The sequence below is a fragment of the Protopterus annectens genome, chromosome 12.part0 (assembly GCF_019279795.1).
Source record: "Protopterus annectens isolate FY-2018-M chromosome 12.part0, PAN1.0, whole genome shotgun sequence".
In the NCBI taxonomy this organism is placed as follows: domain Eukaryota; kingdom Metazoa; phylum Chordata; order Ceratodontiformes; family Protopteridae; genus Protopterus; species Protopterus annectens.
In genome coordinates this window covers 429,572,885-429,596,722 of record NC_056746.1, presented here as the reverse complement: position 1 = coordinate 429,596,722, position 23,838 = coordinate 429,572,885, and the positions used below count along the sequence as shown (strand labels likewise).

The 23,838-nt window shown below is 37.2% G+C and overlaps 1 protein-coding gene across 2 annotated transcripts in view; it reads left to right on the top strand.

The window, feature by feature from the left end:
• The window catches only part of BAIAP3 (BAI1 associated protein 3), a 2,552,914-nt gene that overhangs the window by 2,259,929 nt on the left and 269,147 nt on the right, over positions 1 to 23,838 (top strand). For both annotated transcript variants that reach the window (XM_044089547.1, XM_044089546.1), the window contains exon 19: positions 20,298 to 20,395. In XM_044089547.1, the coding sequence (XP_043945482.1) occupies positions 20,298 to 20,395 (98 nt within the window). The remainder of the gene's footprint in view (positions 1 to 20,297; positions 20,396 to 23,838) is intronic.

The following is a 23,838-nucleotide window of genomic DNA, read 5'->3' as shown; positions in this document are numbered from 1 at the left end:
TTTCTGCTGCAATAAAGTGACTGACCACCAGGTGGCAATATATTACAAGCTTTCTGTCTTGTAATTCCTTTACCTACTCTTTACCTAATCTCCCTAACTCAGTTCCCGGTCTTCTTCTGATTATTGTTTCACTGTCTCATTATTGTCCCAGTTATACCTTAACCACATTTTACTCCTCTGGCATCCCAAGTCTATCCTTGCTAGCCTCTTAACATTCTTCTACATCTCTTAATTTCAGACTTACCTGCAGACTTTTACACTTTACTGATTGTCATCCTCGACAGTCTTCTCTCTCTGGTTCTTGTCTCTAACCACTCCGTTCGCCCTGCGGGCTCACTCCACTCCCCTACCCTGCCCCCCATTTCCCACACGCCCCTACTTCTCCTACATTTATTCCTCTAAAACCACACTCTCATCACATCTGATCCAATCTAGTAAATCACTTCATTAGCATTCCCAACCCTCCTTGTCACAACACCACACCTGTTATTACCTTACCTCCCATCCCTCCTTGTTACATCACCTCACCTATTGATATATCTCCTTACCTGTTCACAGTACTTTACCTCCCATTCTTCTTCCACTTTACAATCTAATATAATGGCTATATTACCCATCCCACGCCAAATACAACTATTAGTCTTGGTCTCACTCTTTGGACAGCCACGGTGGTGCAGTGGTTAGCATTGGTCACCTCATAACAAGAGGTTCTCCGGTTCAATCTTTGGCTGGGATGCCTTCTGTGTGGAGTCTGCATGTCCTCCCTGTGGTTGCGTGGGTTTCTTCCGGGTGCTCCGGTTTCCTCCCACATCCCATAGACATGCAGTAGGTGGATTGGACACTCTAAATTGGCCCTAGGTGTGAGTGCGTGTGCCTTCTGTGGAAGGTTGGGTGCCGGGCTGGCAACTCGACACAGTAAAACTCCACTGCCAATCATGAGCGGACAGGTGATCCACAGTGGCGACCCCTAACCGGGAAAAGCTAAAAGAAGAAGAAGAAGAAGAAGACTCTTGGTCTCACTCTTTACTCCTCTAACTATTGTCTGTCTGCTAACCTCCAATGAACAACCATTATACACCACCCTTCTCTTCCCCTCCAAACTCACTTCGACACCACTACTAGCTATCTCTCAAAACTTCATAAACATCACAACCAAACCCTGCTACCTACAAGCCAAATATCATAGACTAGCACACATTAAGTATACCAATCTTAATATTAGAAAATTACTTGACTATTATTGTAAGCTTCACTAACCTATAAATAGAATATACCTCCACTCCTTACTAGATGAGGACATTCATCCTAACCCCAGCTCAAACAATACCCTTGCCACTGAAAAGTGCAACTCTAACAACACTAGAACCCAAGCCACTACCAAACCTTCTAACTCACTCTGTATAGCACATCTCAATATACATAGCATTAACAATAAAATTGCCCACCTCCATGCCCTCTTAGATGTTCACCTATTTGACAACCTATGTTTATCTGAAACATTGCTAAAACATACAGTGAAAGACAATGAAGTCACCCCACTTGGTTACAATATCCTTAGACTAGACCACACAGCCAAAAAGGGAGGAGGGATAGCAGTCCTTTATAAAGCAGAGCTACAAGTTAGCACTGCAAACCTTAAGCCACCTTCGGACAATAATGCTGAAATACTCATTTCTAAATTTCAGGTTAACTCATGTAAATCCATATATATTAACTGTATCTACTTTCCTCCAGGAAATAACACTAATACCCTTGAAAATATCCTTAACTGGCTTTCTATTAATCTCCCACAATAAACTATAGTCCTAGGAGACTTTAATGTCGACTGGAAGTCCTGTAGTAATGTACACCCTACCACCCATATTAACATATATGGCTTCTCACAAACTATTAACTCCCCTACCAGAATTAATAAACCTAATAACAAAGAAAGTACCTTAGACTGGATTCTTACTAATACTCCTCATCAAACATACAAAGTAGGAACCCTCCCAGATGACCTAAGTGACCACTCACTAAGTTATATTATCAGATATAAAACCAACCTAACTTACCCAAACACCTTCAGGACAATACGCACCAAAAAAACAATTTAACCCTGAACATTTCCAGACAGAACTCAAGCAATGTAACTGTTCACCACTGAAATCCCTCCCACTAAATGAAGCAGTGGAATACTTTAATTCCACATTCTTAGCCATCCTTGACCACCACGCCCCAACTTGCTCTGTTAGAAATAAAGCTAAACCTGCCCCTTGGCTCTCAAACACTACTAAGCAAAAAATCCTTCTTAGAAACAAATCCTGGGCAAAATGGCGTACTACTAAGAATCCTACAGATCACCAAACCTTTAGACAACTTAGAAATAATATGAAAAAAGCCATCCTCTTAGACAAAAAAAACTTTTACTTCCAACTACAGCAAACTTACCAAAAAGAACCACAAACGTTTTGGACTAGCATTAACAAACTACTACACCCAGGTCAATCTATCACACCTAACCCACAAGGCTCTAACCCTTAGAATTCCACACATACTGCTAATGCCTTAAATTTTTTCTTCACAGACGCCATCCAAACTCTTGCTAGTCAACCATCTCCAGATACCTCAAATCTGCCTACATCTACTACAAGCCCACCTCCATCATTTCAGTTACAACTGGTTTCTACTTCCTTTATTTGCTCCATTCTCCAAAAACTAAAACCTACCACCCCCTCAGCTGACCAACTCCCAGCAGAATACCTGTAAAAAGGCGCTAAAGCCATAGCCTATCCCATTTCCATTCTGGTTAACAGAACCATAAGTGAAGGAACTAGCCCATCTATCTGGAAAATTTCTCATATCCCACTACATAAAGGTGGGAACTCTAATGACTTTTCTAACTATCGTCCTATAGCTCTACTATCTCCTCTAGCAAAAATAATGGAGAAATGCATCCCTAAGCAACTACTTAACCACCTACTCCAAAATAACTTACTTTGCAACTGTCAACATGGATTTAGACCTTTCCACAGTACTACCACTGCCCTGCTATCCTTCACAGACTGCATTAACAAAAACCGTAACAAAAATATTCTTTCCTCTGCAATCTTTATTGATTTATCTAAAACTTTCGATATGGTTAATCACCAGCTCCTTTTAAATATACTGAAATCCCTTTCATTTGAACCTCTAGCCATAAATTGGTTCAAATTGTACTTAGACAATAGACAACAGGCTGTGCTATGGGATAGTAATTTATCTAATCACCTTCCCATTTCCCTTGGTGTTCCTCAGGGCTCCATATTAGGCCCACTCATATTTTCCATTTTTATTAATGACCTTCACTCAGCAATTCCACATGCTACCTGTATTCAATACACAGACGACTCTACAATCATTTGTTCAGCCACTTCTCCAACTGAACTACAGTCCCTTACCCAAAAAGCATCCAGTACAGTAGAACAATGGTTTTTAAGCCACTGCCTCCTCCTAAACCCCCCAAAAAACAAACTTTTACTTTTCACTCCAACCTGAAAGTCCACCCCAATAGATTTCACACTCATATCTAATAATGGCACTCTCATATCTCCCGACCCAACCACTAAACTCTTAGGAATAACAATAGATAACAACCTTAACTTTGATACTCATATAAACAGCACAGTCAAAGCAGTCAACAAAAATTGGGGTCCCTCTATAGAATCAAACCCTTTCTTACACCAGTAGCCAGGACCGCTATAGCCAGAACTCACTTAATCTCCACTGTACTCTATGCTTCATCTATACACACTAATCTTTCTAAAAACAACCTCAACAAACTGGCAATCTCCTATAATAATATTGCTAGATTTGCCACTGGCTCTCCTTTTAGAACTCACCACTGTCTTAACCTAAAGCAACTAGGATGGCTAGAGTTTCTAAACCAGCTTCAATTTCACCAGCTTGCTATAGCCCATAAGACCCTGTATCAACCCACCAACACTCCAATACTCACTAGCTTCATTACCCCTTACAACAGTCTTAAGAATTTATGCTCCTCAAACAAACTGCTGATCAATACTTTCAGATCCAACAACTTGGCAGGAGACTCTCTGTTCTCTAATACTGCTGGAAAGCACTGGAATCTTCTACCCACTGAACTCGTATCTCTGTCTTCATTAACACTTTTTAAACAGAATCTAAAACTATTTCTCAATACACATTGGTTATGACCCTGTATTAACCCTGACTAACTTTCTTCCCTTACACTAATGAATACTCTTCACCTTTATAGACTTATCCATAAAGAACCAAAAGACCATGTTATTGCAATTTAAATATATGTATATATGTATATAGTAACATCTCTTGTACATTACCTTTTACTGTTTGTGTTATGCTCACGATGACTATTGTATTTTTTATTAACAACAACTGTTTCATATTTGGACTGTTGCAACTTTCTATATTGTATTTTGTATGTGTCTTGGAGCTTTTCTCCCCGGGCCTCTACTGAAAATGGACATGTATCCAGTTAGACTAGCCCGGTCAACAAATGTAAAATAAAATAAAAATATATGTGTATATATATATATATATATATATATATATATATATATATATATATATATGTATATATATATTTATATTTATTTATTTATTTATTTATTGATATAAATATATATGTATATTTGTACATGTCTGTGTGTACCACAAAAGCAATGCCACTGGTTTATTAATTAATGCCTAAGAAAATGTTAAAAACATAAAATATTTTCTGCCATCTATTTTCTGACTTTGTTGAACATGTTCATGTGACATCATAGCCAGGCTGTATAATATGTGATTTTTGTGACTGTCATGATTACGATTATTGTTAGAAAAGAAGTTATAACCTCCCTATACTCGGCACTTATCCAGCCTATAATTGAGTATCATGCCCCATTTGGTATGTATCGTACTAAGTATCTACAGCAATTAGAAAGGTTTCTAACAAAAAAGATCAAGGGCCTCCAGCATATGCCTTACATGGGCAAACTAAAATCCCTGTCACTATACTCTGTATTGTATAGACTTCTTAGGGGAGACTTATGCCTGGCCTACAGAGCAACCCAAGACCCAAACCTAATGAACTCACTGCATATCCATAAATTGAATGGATCTAGGGCTACCCATTCCAGGGACATAAATATGGCCTGCGACTTAAATAGGACATGCCGGAGGGACAGATTTATCTCCCAGCAACTGCCATGTCTTTGGAACAGGCTACCAATTCATGTAAAAGAGAGCACCTGTATTACACTGTTCAAGAGAAACCTGGATGGGTATATGGGGCACTGTAAATTCTTACCGGGGATAGCGACCACAACTCTCCTGAATATAGGCAGTGATCACTAAGCACAGTCTTGGGTATTGCCTAGTACCTCTATGGTATTACATTGGGTTGAAACAGCTAGGCTTAAAATGACTGTCAGGTCAATAGCCTAGTAATCTGCTATGATCCTATTAAAAGGCTGTTTCTTCCACTTTGTGCAGAACTTTTGGAGAACATTGCAGGTGTGTGCACTATTTTATATGGTACATTGATGGAGTTTCAGATGGATGTTAAACAACATAGTGTAGTTACATCTATCTGTTCTTTTTTTTTTTTGCCCCCCCACCCGACCTTGCCTGATCACTACTTTACCATTGATGAATTTGCCCATTCATTTTGGGAATGAGAGACAGGTATTCGTGGGCTAGGTAAGAGCATTCTTGCATATGTCACAATATTAAGACTGTGCTATGTTCTGCCCTAAATTTGCAGTCCTGTACCAGAAGGTTTAGTTCGAGTCTCAGCTCTGTTGACTGATGCGTCACACATCCAGTGTCAGCTAATTGACAAATTGCCAATACAGACATTAAGGATGCAGTCGTTAAAGAAACTTCAGAATGGTGAGCTGACCTAGTAACTGTGGTACATAACAGTCATATCGAAGTTGACTGGCTGCACTCATTACACCCACGTCAATCAAAATACCAGTTTTATTGATGAACAGGGCTCTGCACTGACCAGTTATAAAACTGTATCAGAGAATGTGTAACTCTGGGAGAGATTTAGGCAGTCTGCATATCCTCCTTGTGACTGTGTGGGATTTTTCTGGGTACTTTGGTTTCCTTCCATATTCCAAAGTTATGCAGCAGGTAAATTGGTGATGCCTGTCTTTAGGTCTGTGTGCATGCCTGTGTAAATGGAGGAAAGGCCTAGCAATCATTTTCTGTTTCCCCCTTGCCTAGTAGAATCCATGGTTGGTGTTGGCTGTTCACAGGGTCGCTATAGGAGTTGATTTTGACTTATAAGCATGAACGGAATAGAAACAAGCTACAGATGAGGACCTCACAACGTGAAGGGACTTGTTCAAAATGTTAGAATGATTTTTCTTTGTTTCATACATGAAGGTGTCCTTGAACAATTAATGACATATGTATCATTGCTATTTAATAATATATGTTAAACTGTGTTGTTACTCTTGACTTGTTAGACATGAAATTCTTGTATGACACACACTGTTTCTGTGAAGTATGAGATATTGTATCCCTGGACCAGGCTGTTAAAATAGAGTATTATAGCACAATGTAGTGGCTGCTGGTGCCTTCAAAGGGAGGGGAGATGCATGAAACAACTGAATAGGTAGGACTAACTGCAGTGGGGCAGGGCTCTATTACAATATGTCAATGGTCAGTACCTGTAACCAAACAACAGATGTGGTCATTCACTTTCATCCACAGACTACTTCAATATGTACCTACTTATTATTGCCACTTTATTAATCATATACACATCATATGTCTGACTTGCAGTCAGCAGGCCAGCCTTAGGTAAAATGGAGCCTTAGACAAAGGACTGCATGGCCCCACCCCTGATGCACACTATTCCCTCCCTGTACTGTGCCGGTGCCTCTCCCACATTTTCCTGTCATCCTGATCCCATACTATACAGATAAGTTACTTTTTAGCTTGCCAATGCTTTTAACAAATACTGACTGTCCAAGATTCTGCTGTAATATGTCTGGAAGATGTAACTGAATTAAGCCGAGGGTCTGAGAGCCCCCAGAAATCTTTGGGTTCTAGAGCTTTTTCATAACCTTTTGATTTAATGATGGCCTGAACAAAAATTCATGAGTAAGAGCCAGCACCATGGTTTACATGGGTAAAGCTCTAGCTTTGGCTCAGGCAACCTTAGCTCAGTTAGCAGCTTGAGCATCAGAGACACTAGCAGGGATGGGTGTGCGGTATTTGCCTAGGCACTCCCTGCAGTAAAGCATAAGCCCTTAGAATAATCAAGGTGAATGCAAGGGAGAATGATAGGCCATCAAATTAAAACAAAAATCCTTTTAGCATGCAGCATGATGGAGAGCAGGGCTGCCCTGATGTCCTTGTCAGCTCTAAACCTTGTTGGAGTAAGTATGGGAAGGGCAGGAGGAGTTGATAGACCTGAAGAAAGAGCATGGGCAGAGGGATTCCTTGGCGATCATCTTCGGTATGGAAAAATAAGCAGAGTCTAAATCTTAATGTTCAAAGCAAACAAAATAGTAGTTCTCCAATAAACTGAGAAGACAACTGTAAGGACATGTCTAGGAATACTGCCTGCCTCTTCAAAAAGGGATATTTACCTTCTGCACACCCCTCTGGGTTACATTTGGATAAAAGTAAAAGTACAAATGGCCAGAAGCATATATTATGCAGCTGATAATCGAAAATAAAAAATTCAAAGCACATGGATAAAACAAACACGGAGAAATGGAGTACATTCACACTCCACACAGAGACAGGCAGTACATTCACACTCCAAACAGAGACAGGGAGTAAATTCATACTCCATAAAGAGTCAGGGAGTACATTCAATCTCCACAAAGAGACAGGGTTGTGCATTCACACTCTGCACAGAGATAGGCAGTATATTCACACTCCACACAGAGACAGGGAGTTCATTCATATTTCACCCAGAGACAGGGAGTACATTCATACTCTACAAAGAGTCAAGGAGTACTTTCACACTTCACATAGAGACAGGGAGTACATTTATACTTCACACAGGGACAGGGAGTACATTCGCACTCCACACAGAGACAGGGTTGTGCATTCACACTCCACACAGAGACAGGGTTATGCATTCACACTTCACACAGAGACAGGGAGTACATTCATACTCTGTACAGAAAGGAGTACATTCATACTCCACACAGAGACAGGGAGGACATTCGTACCCCCACCCAGGGACAGGGAGTACCATACTCCACACAGAGGCAAGGAGTACATTCACACTCCACACAGAACTGCTAAACTTGCAAAACTCACTGAAACAAAACCAAAACCGCTTAGGCAAATGTTCCGGATACACGCTTTAATATCTTTAAACGTTAAAACTCTTATAAAAATGCTTTTTGTCCACACCACTGGTTGGACTTCATCAGAAGACAAAAAGACAAACATTAACAATTGTATTGCTCCTAATATATATAAATACAGAGCCCTCCAAATTTTCAAGCTGATCTTCCTTATTCAAATATTTAAAGTGACAGGCTCCTTACACTAATACTCTAAATAAATGATCATAAAAACGAATTACACATATTGTAAAGAGGTTGTCTGTGCCCAATAACTAAATCTACATATATAACCCTAATTAAAAAATCATAATTAAATTGTCAATAAACTATTATTGCATATCAAAAAAATGTTTTTAAAAATACCAATAATATGTATGTTATGTATATTACCAAGACTAATAATCAAACCTATAAATCATGATGAAATTTAAACTATGAATAAGACAATGCAAAAATGCACAACAATAATGAAATACAGTCCAGCACTAAACTCTCCCAATAGGAAAAAAAGTGACTGACAGTAATAAAACTAAACCTAGCTGATTGATAAACAATAGTATGGTGCGTTTAAATACCATAATAAACAATATTAACTAATAATACAAAAATAATAGTAAAAAAGCAGCTATCACTAACTACATTACCTTTCTAAACTTTTAAGCTTTAATATACACATTAATGAACATTTCTCGTTAAGGCCTGGATATGTAAAGGCATTGAGCTTAAGTTGCCAAAGGAGTTCATTTTTTTCTAACAATAAATTAAAAAGGCCTCCTCTAATTTCCTGTTTGGTTTGGTCAATCACCCTAAAAACAAATTTATGCTCAGGATGGTCCATAATATGTCTAGCCAGAGCGTTTTCTTCTTTATGTAGATTGATACTTCTCATATGTTCATAAACTCTGTCTCTTGACCTGCGCTCTGTTTTCCCTATATAGAAACAGGGACAACCTTGGCAGGTTGCTAGATATACAACTCCTTTTGAGCTACAATTAAATTTGCCTTTGATATATATATTAACCCCATTAATTACTGTTTTTGAACCTGGAATCATATGATGACAAAAGGGACAATTACCACATTGCATCATGCCTACTTTGGAATGCGGTGCTATATTAAAATTGTGCCTATTAAATAATTCCTTAAAGTTGGTACCTTTTTTCCATATTACTTTGGGAGCATTACAAAATTTGGACATTAATATGTGGTCATCATTTAAAATAGCCCAGTTCTTCATTAGAATTTCTTTGATAGCAATAAAGTCAAGTGAAAATCTCAAAATACATGCTAAATTAAATTCTACGTTGTCCGTTTGTGTCACCAAATTCCACCTTACAGTAACCATTGATGGAACACCATTATCAGCATTGCTGAAAATCTGCTGCTTCAAAATGGGTTTGAAATGACCACTTGTTCTTTTAAACCTAACTTCTTCAATTAATGATTCCACAAGATGAACAGGATATGCCCTGTTCAAAAACATATGTTTTAAACATAAACACTCCTGTTCAAAACTATCATCAGTGGTTATCATTCGTGCATCCCTAACTAACTGACCTTTGACCACTGACTTTTTTTGATGCAAAGGATGAGCACTAGAGAAGTGTAGGAATTTGCTGGAATATGTAGATTTTCTGTAAATATTAGCTTCATACACTTTATGCTGCATGTTCTTACTCAGCGTTACATCCAAATATGATATGTGATCTGAATTGTAGCTATGAGTGAATTGCAAAAATTGTGTACTTTCATTGAAAATATTTATTATTTTAACTGTTACCTCCTCGTTTCCCTGAATTATCATAAAGATGTCATCTATAAATCTAACATAAAATTTAATTACACTTTTAAGAAAATTGTTTCCAAACACTAACTCATTCTCCCAAGTCACCAGATTAGCAAAACTAGAGCCACAAGGAGATCCCATTGCAACTCCTTTCTTTTGTACAAAGTACTGGTTATCAAAGAGAATAAAGTTATAAGATAAGATGATATCCAATAATTCATGCACTAAAGATGTTTCATCAATTGGGGCATTCTGTTGCATATTTGCTATTACCCAGTCAATACCTAACTGATGTGTTATGCTAGTATATAACTCTCTCACATCAACAGTGATGAAATTATATTCTTGCTGGATTTAGTTATTGGGCACAGACAACCTCTTTACAATATGTGTAATTCTTTTTATGCTCATTTATTTAGAGTATTAGTGTAAGGAGCCTGTCACTTTAAATATTTGAATAAGGAAGATCAGCTTGAAAATTTGGCTGGCTCTGTATTTATATATATTAGGAGCAATACAATTGTTAATGTTTGTCTTTTTGTCTTCTGATGAAGTCCAACCAGTGGTGTGGACGAAAAGCGTTTTTATAAGAGTTTTAACATTTAAAGATATTAAAGCGTGTATCCGGAACATTTGCCTAAGCGGTTTTGGTTTTGTCACACTCCACACAGAGACAGGGAGTACATTCACACTCCACACAGAGACAGGGAGTAAATTAACACTCCACACAGGGACAGGAAGTATATTCCAGTCCACACAGAGTCAGGGAGTACATTCACACTTCATGTAGAGAGAGGGAGTGCATTCATACTCCATGCAGAGACAGGGAGTGCATTCACACTCCACACAGACAAACAAATCCAGAAAAGATGTAAAAATATGTCAATGATCATTTGTTGTCATACACACTCTGCCCAGGCCATCACTGACAGGCACTTATTGAGTAGAATGCTGATGTCTGACTGTAATGGGAAGATAAAAGGATTGTGGCTAACGTGCTACTTTTAGATGCAATGCAACCCCTCTCACACACACATATACACACAAACACTCAGCCATTTTGCTTACAGACATCCTTTTCTAGTTTTGCGTCCAGATAACTAATACTCTCATTGCCCATCACATATGTAAATTGCAAAAAATTGGCTGTATTATTGATGTAATCCATAAAAATACTGACACTGTTGTTATCACCCCTCCAAATGAAAAACAAATCATCCAGGTATCTCAGATATAAAATACAATCATGGAACCCAGGATAATCAAATAGGAATCTCCGTTCCCATTCACACATGATGATGTTTGCATAAAGTGGCCCACAGGAAGCCCCCATGGCAACACCTACTTGTTGAAAAAAATACTGTTCATCAAAATAAATATAATTATTTTTTAACACCATTTCCATGTAAGTATTAATATAATCTTGTTCAATCCCTTTTCTAAGCAGGAATTCGTCAAACCAATCTAAGCCAATGTCGTGGAATTACAGCAAATAAATCCTTTATATCCACTGTAAAAAATATAAATTCACTGTCAAACCTAACATTATTACATTTAGAAAGAAAATCCCATAAATCAATACAAAGATGTTCCTCCTGTCTTAATACATTTTTCAATTTGACATTAAGAAACTTTGCAATAGGGGAAGTAACAGAATTATGGGCATCAGCAATTGGGCGAAATGGTGGATCAACAATCTGTTTATGTAATTTAGGAAGTCCAAATATTGTGGGGATAGTTGGGGCATCCATTTTTAAATATTTATATTCAGGAAATAAAATAGGTCCTTCCATGAACATATCACTTAATTGGACCTTAATCCTATTATAAGCAATGTTTACCTCATTTTTAGAGACTTGGCAATAGGTATTACTAAATAAAATACTGAACATACTTGCAACATAATCTTGCATGTTCATGATCACAACACCCACACCCTTGTCAGGTTGTATAATCCTGACTTTTTGTTGTCGTACCAAAGTTAATATTTCCCTTTCATCAGGGTTTAAATTCCTTGGATAAAAGTATGACCCTTTAAACAAATGTCTAAAATCAAATTCACAAAGTTTCTCAAAAAAAAAGGTAGGGTGGGATGGGTTGGTGGAGGTGGGTGTGTGGTTTGTGTTTTTATGTGACAGCTGTAATGGTGGGTGTTCTGGAGGGCTATGTGTTCCATGTGGTGTAGTGCAGGTGTTGACCTTCTCCTCTTGACCAGCTGGCTTGGCTGGAGAGTGCATGTCTTCCAGTTTGGATATATAAGTGCATCTCTCACTAGTCTGAGTTTTAGGAGGTAAGAGGAGAGGGCTGTCTGTGTACATGAGGCAGTTGCTACACTGCCTCAGAATGCCCAAGTTCACCAAGTTAATAGGAGAAAGCACAGGGAACTGACTTTTAGACATGCCAGGAAGAATGGTCATTATTAATAAATACTGGAGCTGTTTCCTTATAGGACGTTTAGTGTTGTTAGCACTTATGTGTGCCACAATAATTGCTGCAAGAATCCAGATGAAGTGCTAGGTGAATAAGCTAGTTAAATGCAAGTAGATGATTCTAAAGGAATAAGAAGTGCACTAACTGGTTCTCTGAGAGAGCAGCTGATGCATGGAACAGACTAACAAATTATATTAAAGCAAGTACTAGTTTAGATATTTTTAAGAACAGCCTGGGCACTTATTATGGGAACAATTGTTTTGGTATATTGGCAGGCTAGATGAACATTATTGCCCATGCCCAAAATATTTATATGAATGTATCTATGTATATAAGTATGTATGTATGTGTGTGTGCATGTGTATATGTAAGTATGCTTGTGCTTATGTATGTGTGTAAGTATGTATGTGTGTATGTAAGTATGTATGTGTGTGTTTGTGTATGTGTGTATGTATGTAAGTATGAATGTATGTATGTGTATGTATATGTAAGTACGTAAGTATGAATTTATGTATGTCTGTGAGTATGCATGTATGTAAGTGTGACTGTATGTAAGCATGTATGTATGTATGTGGGTATGTAAGTAGTCCACGAACTATGATACCCATCCCTGTTCCCCTCTACTTCACAGTCAACAAAAAAAGTGAAAAATAACCCCCACCCCATCACTTAAAAAGACAATAATGCCTTGTTAAAGCCTTCTCAGAATATATAAGTACAACAGATGTTTGGGACATTAAAGAATTACCATAGTGTTAGTTGTCACTGTTTGACCAGGACTAGTGCTAAAGTATAGTAGAGCTCAACCATGTGATTCCAACAAAATGAAAAATATTAAGTTCCATTCACCACGAGGGCTTTCTCGATTGAATACAACCCTGTCTGAGTAATGTTCTCAGTTTCTGAGTGTGTAAACACAATTTCACTAACACTAAATAAAAGCCGGAGGAGAAAAGAGGAAGAATGTATATCAACAAGCATGTCATGAGGCTACAAAAAGTGTTTAGCCACAGAACAAATCATTTCTGGTGCCTGTGCAAGAGATACATTAATTCAGTGTATTTTATAAATCAATGTCTTTTAAATTTCTACAAATTAGCACAGCTGCCACCTTAGCAGCTCATCACTGGAACCCAAGGACCAGTGATCTCGCCAGGACTTGGATGCTGGGACAGATAAATTTAACTACTGTATGTGAACTTCAAACTATATATATGTCATTGCGTAGTGCAGATATTTTTTATTCACTATAACTAAATAGTATGTTCTCTTAATAGTACGTGTTTAAATTGTGTATATATAAACATCTCTCACTTCTGTCTAATCTTGCTTTTGCTAAAATGCTGAACATAGATTTGCAGTTATAAACAGACAAGTACATATTCCCATTAAAAAAGCCTAGTTCATGCTATGACATTAAGTGCATTATGTATATGCAGTTATCTGACAGCTCTGTGTAATTCTTTTTTTTTAATAAAACACTAAATAAATATTAAAGCTTCTGTAGACAACCTAATTCACATCATCACTCGAGTACATTATGTATATCTATGCTGCCTCTTGGCAGTGTTAACAAAAATCTTTTTGATAGAATAATAAATAAGTGCCTGCAGATGTAGATAATAGAATAATACCTGTCCCTGATGAATAAACCCTGGATCATGCCATCCCTTGTCTTTGTCACAGCTGTCTGAATAGATGGACTTTGCAAATTCCATTCACTGGGGAGTACAAATAAGTTTTGCATTCAGTAAAGATGAACAGTATTTGCCCTTACAAGTAACTGCATCCCAATACATATTTGCATCTTTTTCATTGTAATGTCTAATCCTGCCTTTTCAAAAATTCTAAATAACTAAATAGTGTGCAGTTGCAAACGGCTGAATGGTACAAGTTCCCACAAAATAAATGTTGGTTTATACTGCACCTGAGTTGTACATATTCATGTTGAGTAAATGCTCTATTACGCTTCACTTAAATCCAGCTTGCATGTATAGACCTAAATGCTTCATAAGCAGTCAGTATTCCTTACTACCCCCCCCCATGATAAATAAAGTCTGGACTTTAATAATATTGCTCAAATACATTGGGTATACATGCTGCGGTGGTGGTGCTGCAGTAGCGTTGTCACCTCACAGTAACACGTTGTCCTGTTTGATTCTCAGCGACAGCGTTTTCTGTGTGGAGATATGCGTGAATGGGCATGCCTTCGTTGAAGGGTGTGCATCAGGGCTGGCAACTCGGTACATAAAAATCCACTGCCAGTCATTAGCGGACCGGAGTTCCGCTTTGGCGACCCCAACCGGGAAAAGCCGAAAGATACAACAACAACAAAATTGGGTATATACATGCATTCAGTTTCTAATGCAACTTCTTCAGTCTCTAAATCTACAATAAAAGATATTTCATATATCACACATCAGACCTCTGCTTACTCACTTACTCCAGAGATAAATGCAAGTTGTTGACAATAAACTATAGAGATTTGTCCTATTCGAAGACTCATATGTGCATCACTGCTATTTAATACAGAAGTCCAAACAGCTGCCTGCTCCTAACAGGGCTTCCATTCTTCCAATTGCAGTGCTATTCAAAATATTAAAGTTAGGAAGTTGCCCCAAAACTACCATTAGGGATCACACGTATTTTGTTAGAAGCAGTCAAAATGAAATCCTTACCCTAGCTTGGCCCCACTTCAAAACAGCAATGGGAGAAAAGGACTTCTGTGGGCTGGGTCCAGTCACTTAGAATTGTTTCGCTAACAAAGATTAAAAACAAAAACCTTAGAGGCCTTTAAATCATTAAATAATATATCATGTTTTTGTGGCAATGGTTAACAGAAATGAGGTTTGCCAATTATATTTAAGTATAGCAAAGCAGTTTAACTCTTGTTTGTTTCTGCCCGCACATGTTCAGAATGTGATCAGTTCATTGCTGTACATTTGAATACAGCATTTCACTCAAATCCTTTGTATATTATTCTCAAACGTCATTACTCCTATATACCCCATTTTGTTTTGTTTCTATATACTTTGTCCTCAACTGTTCGTTGCATATCTCATACATATTATACTTAGCTTGTCTCAATGTTTTGCATGTATCCTATTTAGTTTCTACTCAAACTTCTTTGCTATGGTGTGCAATGTCTAGTGTTTATCTAGCTTTTTAATTCTGCTAACCTTACACACACACACACACACACACACACATATTTATACAATGATGGGTCATTGTTATTCAAAAATGAGCAGGATGACTGGACAGCCCAATCACTCTACCTTTTGTAAATCATGCATATACTAACAGAAAAAAGTCCGGCCACTAAAGTACCATTCAGCAGCCAGACTTTTCTAATGGAATATGCAACAAAGGGACAGTACAAAACAGAAGGAAAATCAGGTACGTTCTCAAAAATAAAGAAACCAATTTCTGCGCTGCCCCTCCTTAAATCTTAGCAGAATCTTGTACTGCTCATCTGTCCTGATCTTTACTGCATCTCCAGTTTGACTCATAGGTTTACTCAAGCTAGGAAGACATTAAATAATGAATCAATAGGTGGGTTATCCCCCCAAAAATAGGAAGGCATTGCACAGGTAAGTCCATAATGCAATACAACAACAACGATGTCATTTGCAAGTATGGGAATGTAACATTCATACACATGTGCAGTACATCCAAAAAGGAGGAAGAATGGGAAATAACATGGACAAACATTATGGCATCATTACAAAAAGACATTATTTAAAAAGGTAAGCATTTTCTCTCATAAATAATGTCATTGGATAATAGCAATAACTCACATGTGGATATGGGTATATCAGGATTTACCCACAGTAGGCATCACCCTTGTGATGAAACCATGCCAGCCATGGGTAAATCCTGATATACCCACACCCACCTTGTGGGCTACTGCTTAAATACACACACACACACATATATATATATATATAGATATATATATATATATATATATATATATATATATATATACATACATACATACATACACACACACACACACACACACACACACATATAAAGATATGGCTATATATAGAATATATATATATATATATATATATATATATATATATATATATATATTTATATGGTCAACAGGTGCCTGAGCTCGTAGAATTCCTGAGGTTGGGGACTATGCCCTTGTGTTTGTCTGATCTTGGAGTTAGTATATATATATATATATATATATATATATATATATATATATATATATATATATATAGATCCCCTTCACTACACCGACACGCCACAAAGCCAACACCCAAAACACCGACACCAAAAGACCGAAAACACACAATACCGACAACTCACAAAACCGAACACCATAACACCAACACCCAAAACACCAACACACAAAACGTAAACTACACATTACACACAACTATACATGCACTAACTTTAACTCAAACCCTAACCCTAAGGTCCGACACAACCGCACACTTACCCTACCCGCACCCTAACTCTAACTCACTTAACCCACCCCTAAACCTAAAGTCCGTCACTATCGCACACTTACCCTACCTGCACCCTAACCCTAACTCACTTAACCCACCCTTAAACATAAAGTCCGTCACTATCGCACACTCGCCCTACCCGCACCCTAACGCTAATTCACTTAACCCGCCCCTAAAAGTACAGTCCGTCACTATCACACACTTACCCTACCCGCACCCTAACCCTAACTCACTTAACCCACCCCTAAACCTAAAGTCCGTCACTATCGCACACTTACCCTACCTGCACCCTAACCCTAACTCACTTAACCCACCCTTAAACATAAAGTCCGACACTACTGCACACTCACCTTTCCTGCACCCTAACCCTAAATCCCTAACTATTGCACACTTACCTGTCTGCTCCCTAACCCTAAATCCCTCACTATCGCACACTTACCGAGTCGCGCTCACATGTTGCCCATGTCGGTGTTTCGGCCGTCAGGATCTCACCTTGTTGATCATCTGCGTCGTCGGTCTTCTCGTGTCGGCTTTGTAGCATGTCGGTGTAGTGAAGGGGACCCATATATATATATATATATATATATATATATATATATATATATATATATATATGTATATATATATATATAAATAATTACCGGGGGGTGAGGCTTACCCACTGCAAAAAATCATGTTTTTGTTTATTTAACTTTACATTTTGCATGCACCAAGGCTGTTTCTTGACATGTGGCTAGCTGCATGTTGATATGGATGTTTTTGAAATTTTTTATGTCAATATTTTATATGTCAATGCTAGATGCATTCAATCTTTAGTAATATACCCACATATATACATTAATATATATATATATATATATATATATATATATATATATATATATATATATATAAATTCGTATGCCAGTATCTAAAGCAGTCATTCCTGTACAACTGTTTTTCCCTTTTTGTTGATTTGTTCTACCTTAAGAAAAGTGTATACTACCTTTAAGGCTAGAAAACTATATATATATATATATATATATATATATATATATATAAATATATATATATATATATATATATATATATATATATATATATATATATATATATATACATATACACACACACACATATATATATATATATATATATATATATATATACATACAAAATATATATATATATATATATATATATATATAGTTAGCTATATATATATATATATATATATATATATATATATATATGTCTAATGATTTTCATCAAATCAAACACTGACATGCTGTTATTACACATGTGCTGAGCAATCACCTCTGTGATTGCAAAATGAAAACTAAAACATAAAGCAAAAAGCAATATTTTTGCAGGGAACCTCACCTCCCCCTCCACGCACACACACACACACACACACACACACACACACACACACACACACACTGCTAATTATCCACTCAAGTCCAAATATTGCATTATCTTGGTCACCTGTTGCGAAGCTGTTTAGTTGACCACATTGATGTGGACCAAATATAAAGTTGACAATATTCAGTTCTGAGTTTTATATATATATATATATATATATATGTGTGTGTGTGTGTGTGTGTGTGTGTGTGTGTGTATGGATTCACTTCAGAAGATTGAAAGCCAACAATTTTGAATCCCATAAGGCTGACACCCCAAATCCCGAAATTTCAAAAGACTGAGAACTCAAAAGACTGAATCCCAGAATACTGAAAACACACAGGATACAAGCAGTTACTATATTCCAGTACAAGGATATAGAGAAACAAATAGAAGACAAACCATATTACGTTCCACCAAGTATAAGCAGGGGGCAAGCACCCCTGCACCCCCACACCCCCTGCTACTTAAATATATCAACTCCAAGATTGTACTTTCGAAGAACAAAATGGCAAACATACCAGTATGTGTTTCATGACTGCCTGCTATAACCTTAGTGATGTTCCCTTCTAACTTGCTATACTACAACATAACTTATGTTAGTGTAGTGAAGTGCGATCTCGGAGTTGATATATTTAAGTAGCAGGGGGTGTGGTGGGTGTGCTTGCCCTCCTGCTTATACTTGGTGGAAAGTAACATGGCTTGTCTTCTATTTGTTTCACTATATCCTTGTACTGGAACATAGTATGTGTTTGTATCCTGGGTGTTTTCAGTATTCTGAGATTCAGCCTTTTGAGTTTTCAAGATTTTGGGTGTCAGTCTTATGGGATTCAAGACTGTGAGCTTTCAGTCTTCTGAAGTAAATCCATATATATATATATATATATATATATATATATATATATATATATATATAGTTAGATAGCTATAGCTGTAGATATGTATTCCCAGACATATAGCATAATAGTTTAGAGGTTACGGTGCAGGATTACCAACTGGTAGACTTGGGTTTGAAACTTTGTTGGGGCGCAAATGGGCAGCAGCAGTATGTGCAGAAGAAAGGCCTAGCAATCTATTTCCATAATATACCACGAGAAGTGTATGGGGCCCACCCATAGAGTTGCCATGAATTCGACACAAATACACAGTACATTTAGGCGTTTGCAAGCAAATGCATGAAGCTCCATTTTATGTTTATTAAACAATTACTTAGAATACTGTTTATAGCCAGAAATAGGAGGAAAAAACAGCCTTCACCTGGAATTAGTAGAAGTACATTTGTTAACTGGGGTAGAGCACATACTATAAATGACCAAACAGAATAGAAGATATGTGATATTTACATAAAAGTAAGTCAGATGTTAAGGAGCATACACAACAGTGGTATACAGTAACTGACAACAAAGCATATGTGATGTACAACAATATGCATTGTCCTGATGGCCCAAGAATGTTAACTGGGAAATGTAATGAGGTCAGCAGTCTGCAAGCTGTAACGGTCACAGTGTTCTTTTACTGACTGTTGTTAGATGGTTTTAATTGCACAACCATCTACTTAGATAACTGTGTCTGTCTCCAAATCATAGGCAATGTATTTCAAGATGAAAAAGTATAAAAATAAAATATTATGCTCTTTCTGTGCTGACAGATATTTAAATACATTTGTTTCTGTACTACATCAGAGTAGCAGTAGATATAATTTCTTCATTTGGCAGAGGTGGCAGATCATAGCTTTCAACCTTTCATTGCTCACAATGTCTTCTTACAACTGAAATACATAACAATGAGATTCTTTTTAACAATATTATATCCCAAAGCCAGTCTGTATTTGAATAATACACACTAATAGACAAGTGTATTAATGATAATTATCAATTACATTTTCTGTTTCAGAATGAGTTGGAACAGTTAAGAGCCCTCGTCAAGCTAAGTGATGCTGTACAGACTGATATACAGAGAAGTCAAAATGTGTACAATAAACTGTTTGCCAGGTACTTCACAATCATCAGTACATTACTTTGTGCGTGTGTGTGTGGGTGTGTGCGCGCACCTCCGTGCATGTGTTTGTACGTTTATGCATGCATGTGTTTGCATCTGTACATATTGCTTTCTTAAAAATATACATAGCCATTCATCCATAAAATAAATTATTTTAAGAAAGACCTTTGTAACGGTTACATTCCGTTAAGCATAGTATGCTACTGATACCTAATAACTACCACAAAATCCCTCTTTCATATAAAGTTATCATGTAACAGCTTTCACAAAGAGACAGACACTTTTAAAGCTTCACTTCTGAAATGTGCAACTCACAGCCAGTATTTTCTTTTTTGTGTTATCATACATATTCTTTTATAAAAAATGTTTCAAAACAAAGTGCTTGAAATCAGAAATGAATTACATATACTACAAATTCTGAACATGGGCCATTTTAAACACTTGAAAAGCTTGCTCTAATAATCATGTTTGATATGGAGTATAACTGTAGAAGAAATGTGATATTACTGAAAACCTAGCTAACGTCTCAGTATCAGTCAATTAATAGTTTGTCTAGGCGCTGATTAAAATACTGTCAGATAAGGAGATGGAGGTTGAGAGAGACAATACTATATGCACAGCTCTGTCAAAAGCCAAAGTATTGTTCCTGATCTCAGTTATATTCCGTTATAACTTGCTGCTATAAAAAAGTAACTGTGCCTGTAAGAACACTGTTAGTATTTGGTGGAAGACTTGTTTAGTCATATCTTGCTGTGATTATCTTCTCGAGTCCTGTTTTGATTGTGGTTACTTTTATATTTTTGAGATCTCTGAACTGTGGGGGTGAGGAAGTTTTACCCTTACCCTGACATTGATTGATCTCAAAATCGTATATTTAGAGTCATATGGGTGAGTGAGGTGGGGTGGGCTTTGCCCCTCTCTAGAAACAGTTGGAGTTTTAATTTAGCTATTGCTGAAGTTTGTGTATGAGAGTGTAAGTGTTCTTTGCAAGAATCTTCTGGAACCTTCTATATGATGTTGCTGACACAGAGTGAAGTAAGGAGATGAATATGGTGATTTTTTTCTTGATGGTTATAATTGCATATAATCCACAACAGTAACTTTAAAATGCTACGTTCTGTAACTTTCTGCAGTGAAGTTAAGAGGTCACCCATAGTATCTTAGATATCTCCCTTAATGTCAGTTTAGTTTTCTCTTATGTAATACTATAACCTAGTAACTTAACACTCAGATTTTAATTTTAATAGAATGTATTTTTTCTGTAGAATGCAGTGCATTTATTAAGAGCTGATCACAAATTTGTTCATGAAACATACTTAATACCTCAGTTTTGTGCTCACCAATAGAATATTTGTTAGAAAATCATTAACAGAAGTCTATTGCATTGCTTATCTAATGCATGCTTTTAAGATTTCCAACCTCTTTCTTCCTTTCCTCCTATTATCATAGTCCATTACCAGTTGAAGTCGATATTTAACATAACAAATGCATTTTTTGTGCCTCCCAGCTCCATCATGCTATAGCTGACAATCCATTATAGCTGATGGTTGAAGCTATGGTCAGACATTCATGCATTATGACATACTGTCCGACATGCCTTACAGTCCTATTAAATCCATTCCACAAATACACTGATGCCACTGCTAAAAATGAAGTTTTAAAAGTTCCCAAAATTTAAAGGGCATGCTTAACCATTGTTCTTCAACTGTTACCTCATAAAGCAGGAAAAGCCAAAAGTAATTTGAGACAAGGGGTGTTAATCAGTGACACATTTTAAATGTTGGTGCTATTCAATTAGACTATTGATAGACTAGCAGGAGTCACAAATTCAAAAGAATAAGAAGTCTTTAACCGCAAAACCTGGGATGGTTTACTTACTAGGCTCATTAATGTTCTGTAACAAAATGAAAAAAAAAATAGCGGGAATGGAGCAAAAATTAGTAACTGTTGAGTTGTAGGTACTAAAATGGAAGAAATAATCATATTTCATATCAGTCTGACAATGTCCTGTCCATCCTGCATTATTCAACACCAAAGCTTTCTAAAATGTTCATTTAATGCTAGCCAACCCACATAAAAAAATCTCTACTGCCCAAACCACTGTCATCCTGTGACAAATGCCACTTCAGATAAAGGGACAAAGTACCAACAGTGGGCTCCAGAACCCATCTAGCATAGGTCTATAGCAGTACTGGTGTTTATTGTGGGTTCCACTTTTCAGTATTGTGAGATTGGTAAAGTGGCCTCCAGTAATGTGGGACTGAGCCAGAAGAAAATAGACAATATCAATTGTATTCCCATTGCCACCTTTGAAAAGGCAGCATTTTTCTACTTACATTTGTTTTAGCCATTAATTTGTAATACTCTCTGATGCTTGCCTTCCTGTTCACTGTTGATAGTCTCATGTGAAGATAGGAGCAGTGTTCATATCTCTCACCTCTTGCATTCTCCCACAGGGTCTAGCCTTTGATTTAAGACCTTCAATTAACCATACCATTGGTCCCAGCTAATTACACAGCCTGTCATGTGCTACACTACCTCCCATTGGTCCCAGCTAATTACACAGCCTGTCATGTGCTACACTACCTCCCATTGGTCCCAGCTAATTACACAGCCTGTCATGTGCTACACTACCTCCCATTGGTCCCAGCTAATTACACAGCCTGTCATGTGCTACACTACCTCCCTAGTACTTAACTTTCTATGTCCCAGGTTTCTCCTCACTCTAGCATATCTTCTGTAAACCAGTCCCACAAAACAAGCTTCCCTGCTTCCTGTGTATTTTCTGTAATATCATGCATTTGCTGTATTCTCATATAATTCTTTTTTTTTACTTCATTTACTTTTTTTCCTTACATCTATTTTCACCAGGCATTTGTGCAGATGCTTTCTTCCCAGCTTCTCTTTCTCACTTTATATTTTGCCAAACTGTGTTTTTATATTCCTGATCTTTCTTATTACACCATAGTATGGTTACCAAGTGGAAAGATCTCTGACTTGCAACCCTAGGAGCAGGTTTTCATCCTCAGTTCCACTCACTGCCTCTGTGGAGTTTTGCATGTTTTCCCGATATCTGTAAGTTTTATCCAGGCACTCTAGTTTCTTTCCGCCATTCAAAAATAATCCTAGTCAATATATTATATTTATCCTTGCCATTCTGGCATGGGCTGTGGCTTAAAAGGATCTATGGTCTAACTCACTTATCCACTTACAAAATGATAATAACTAGCATACACTTCCTTTCAGTTTTTCTATTCGTTATCCCTATTATTTCTCTCTCACTGTACTAATCCTTTCACCCAACTCCAGTAGTCATTGAATGGGTTACTTTACCCAGAAGTGCTTTCAGTCTAATTGTCTTAGTTGCTGTAGTATCCATTTCATCCTGCATCCCTTCTCAGAACAGAATCCATTCCGCAAGCTTCCAGGCATCTCC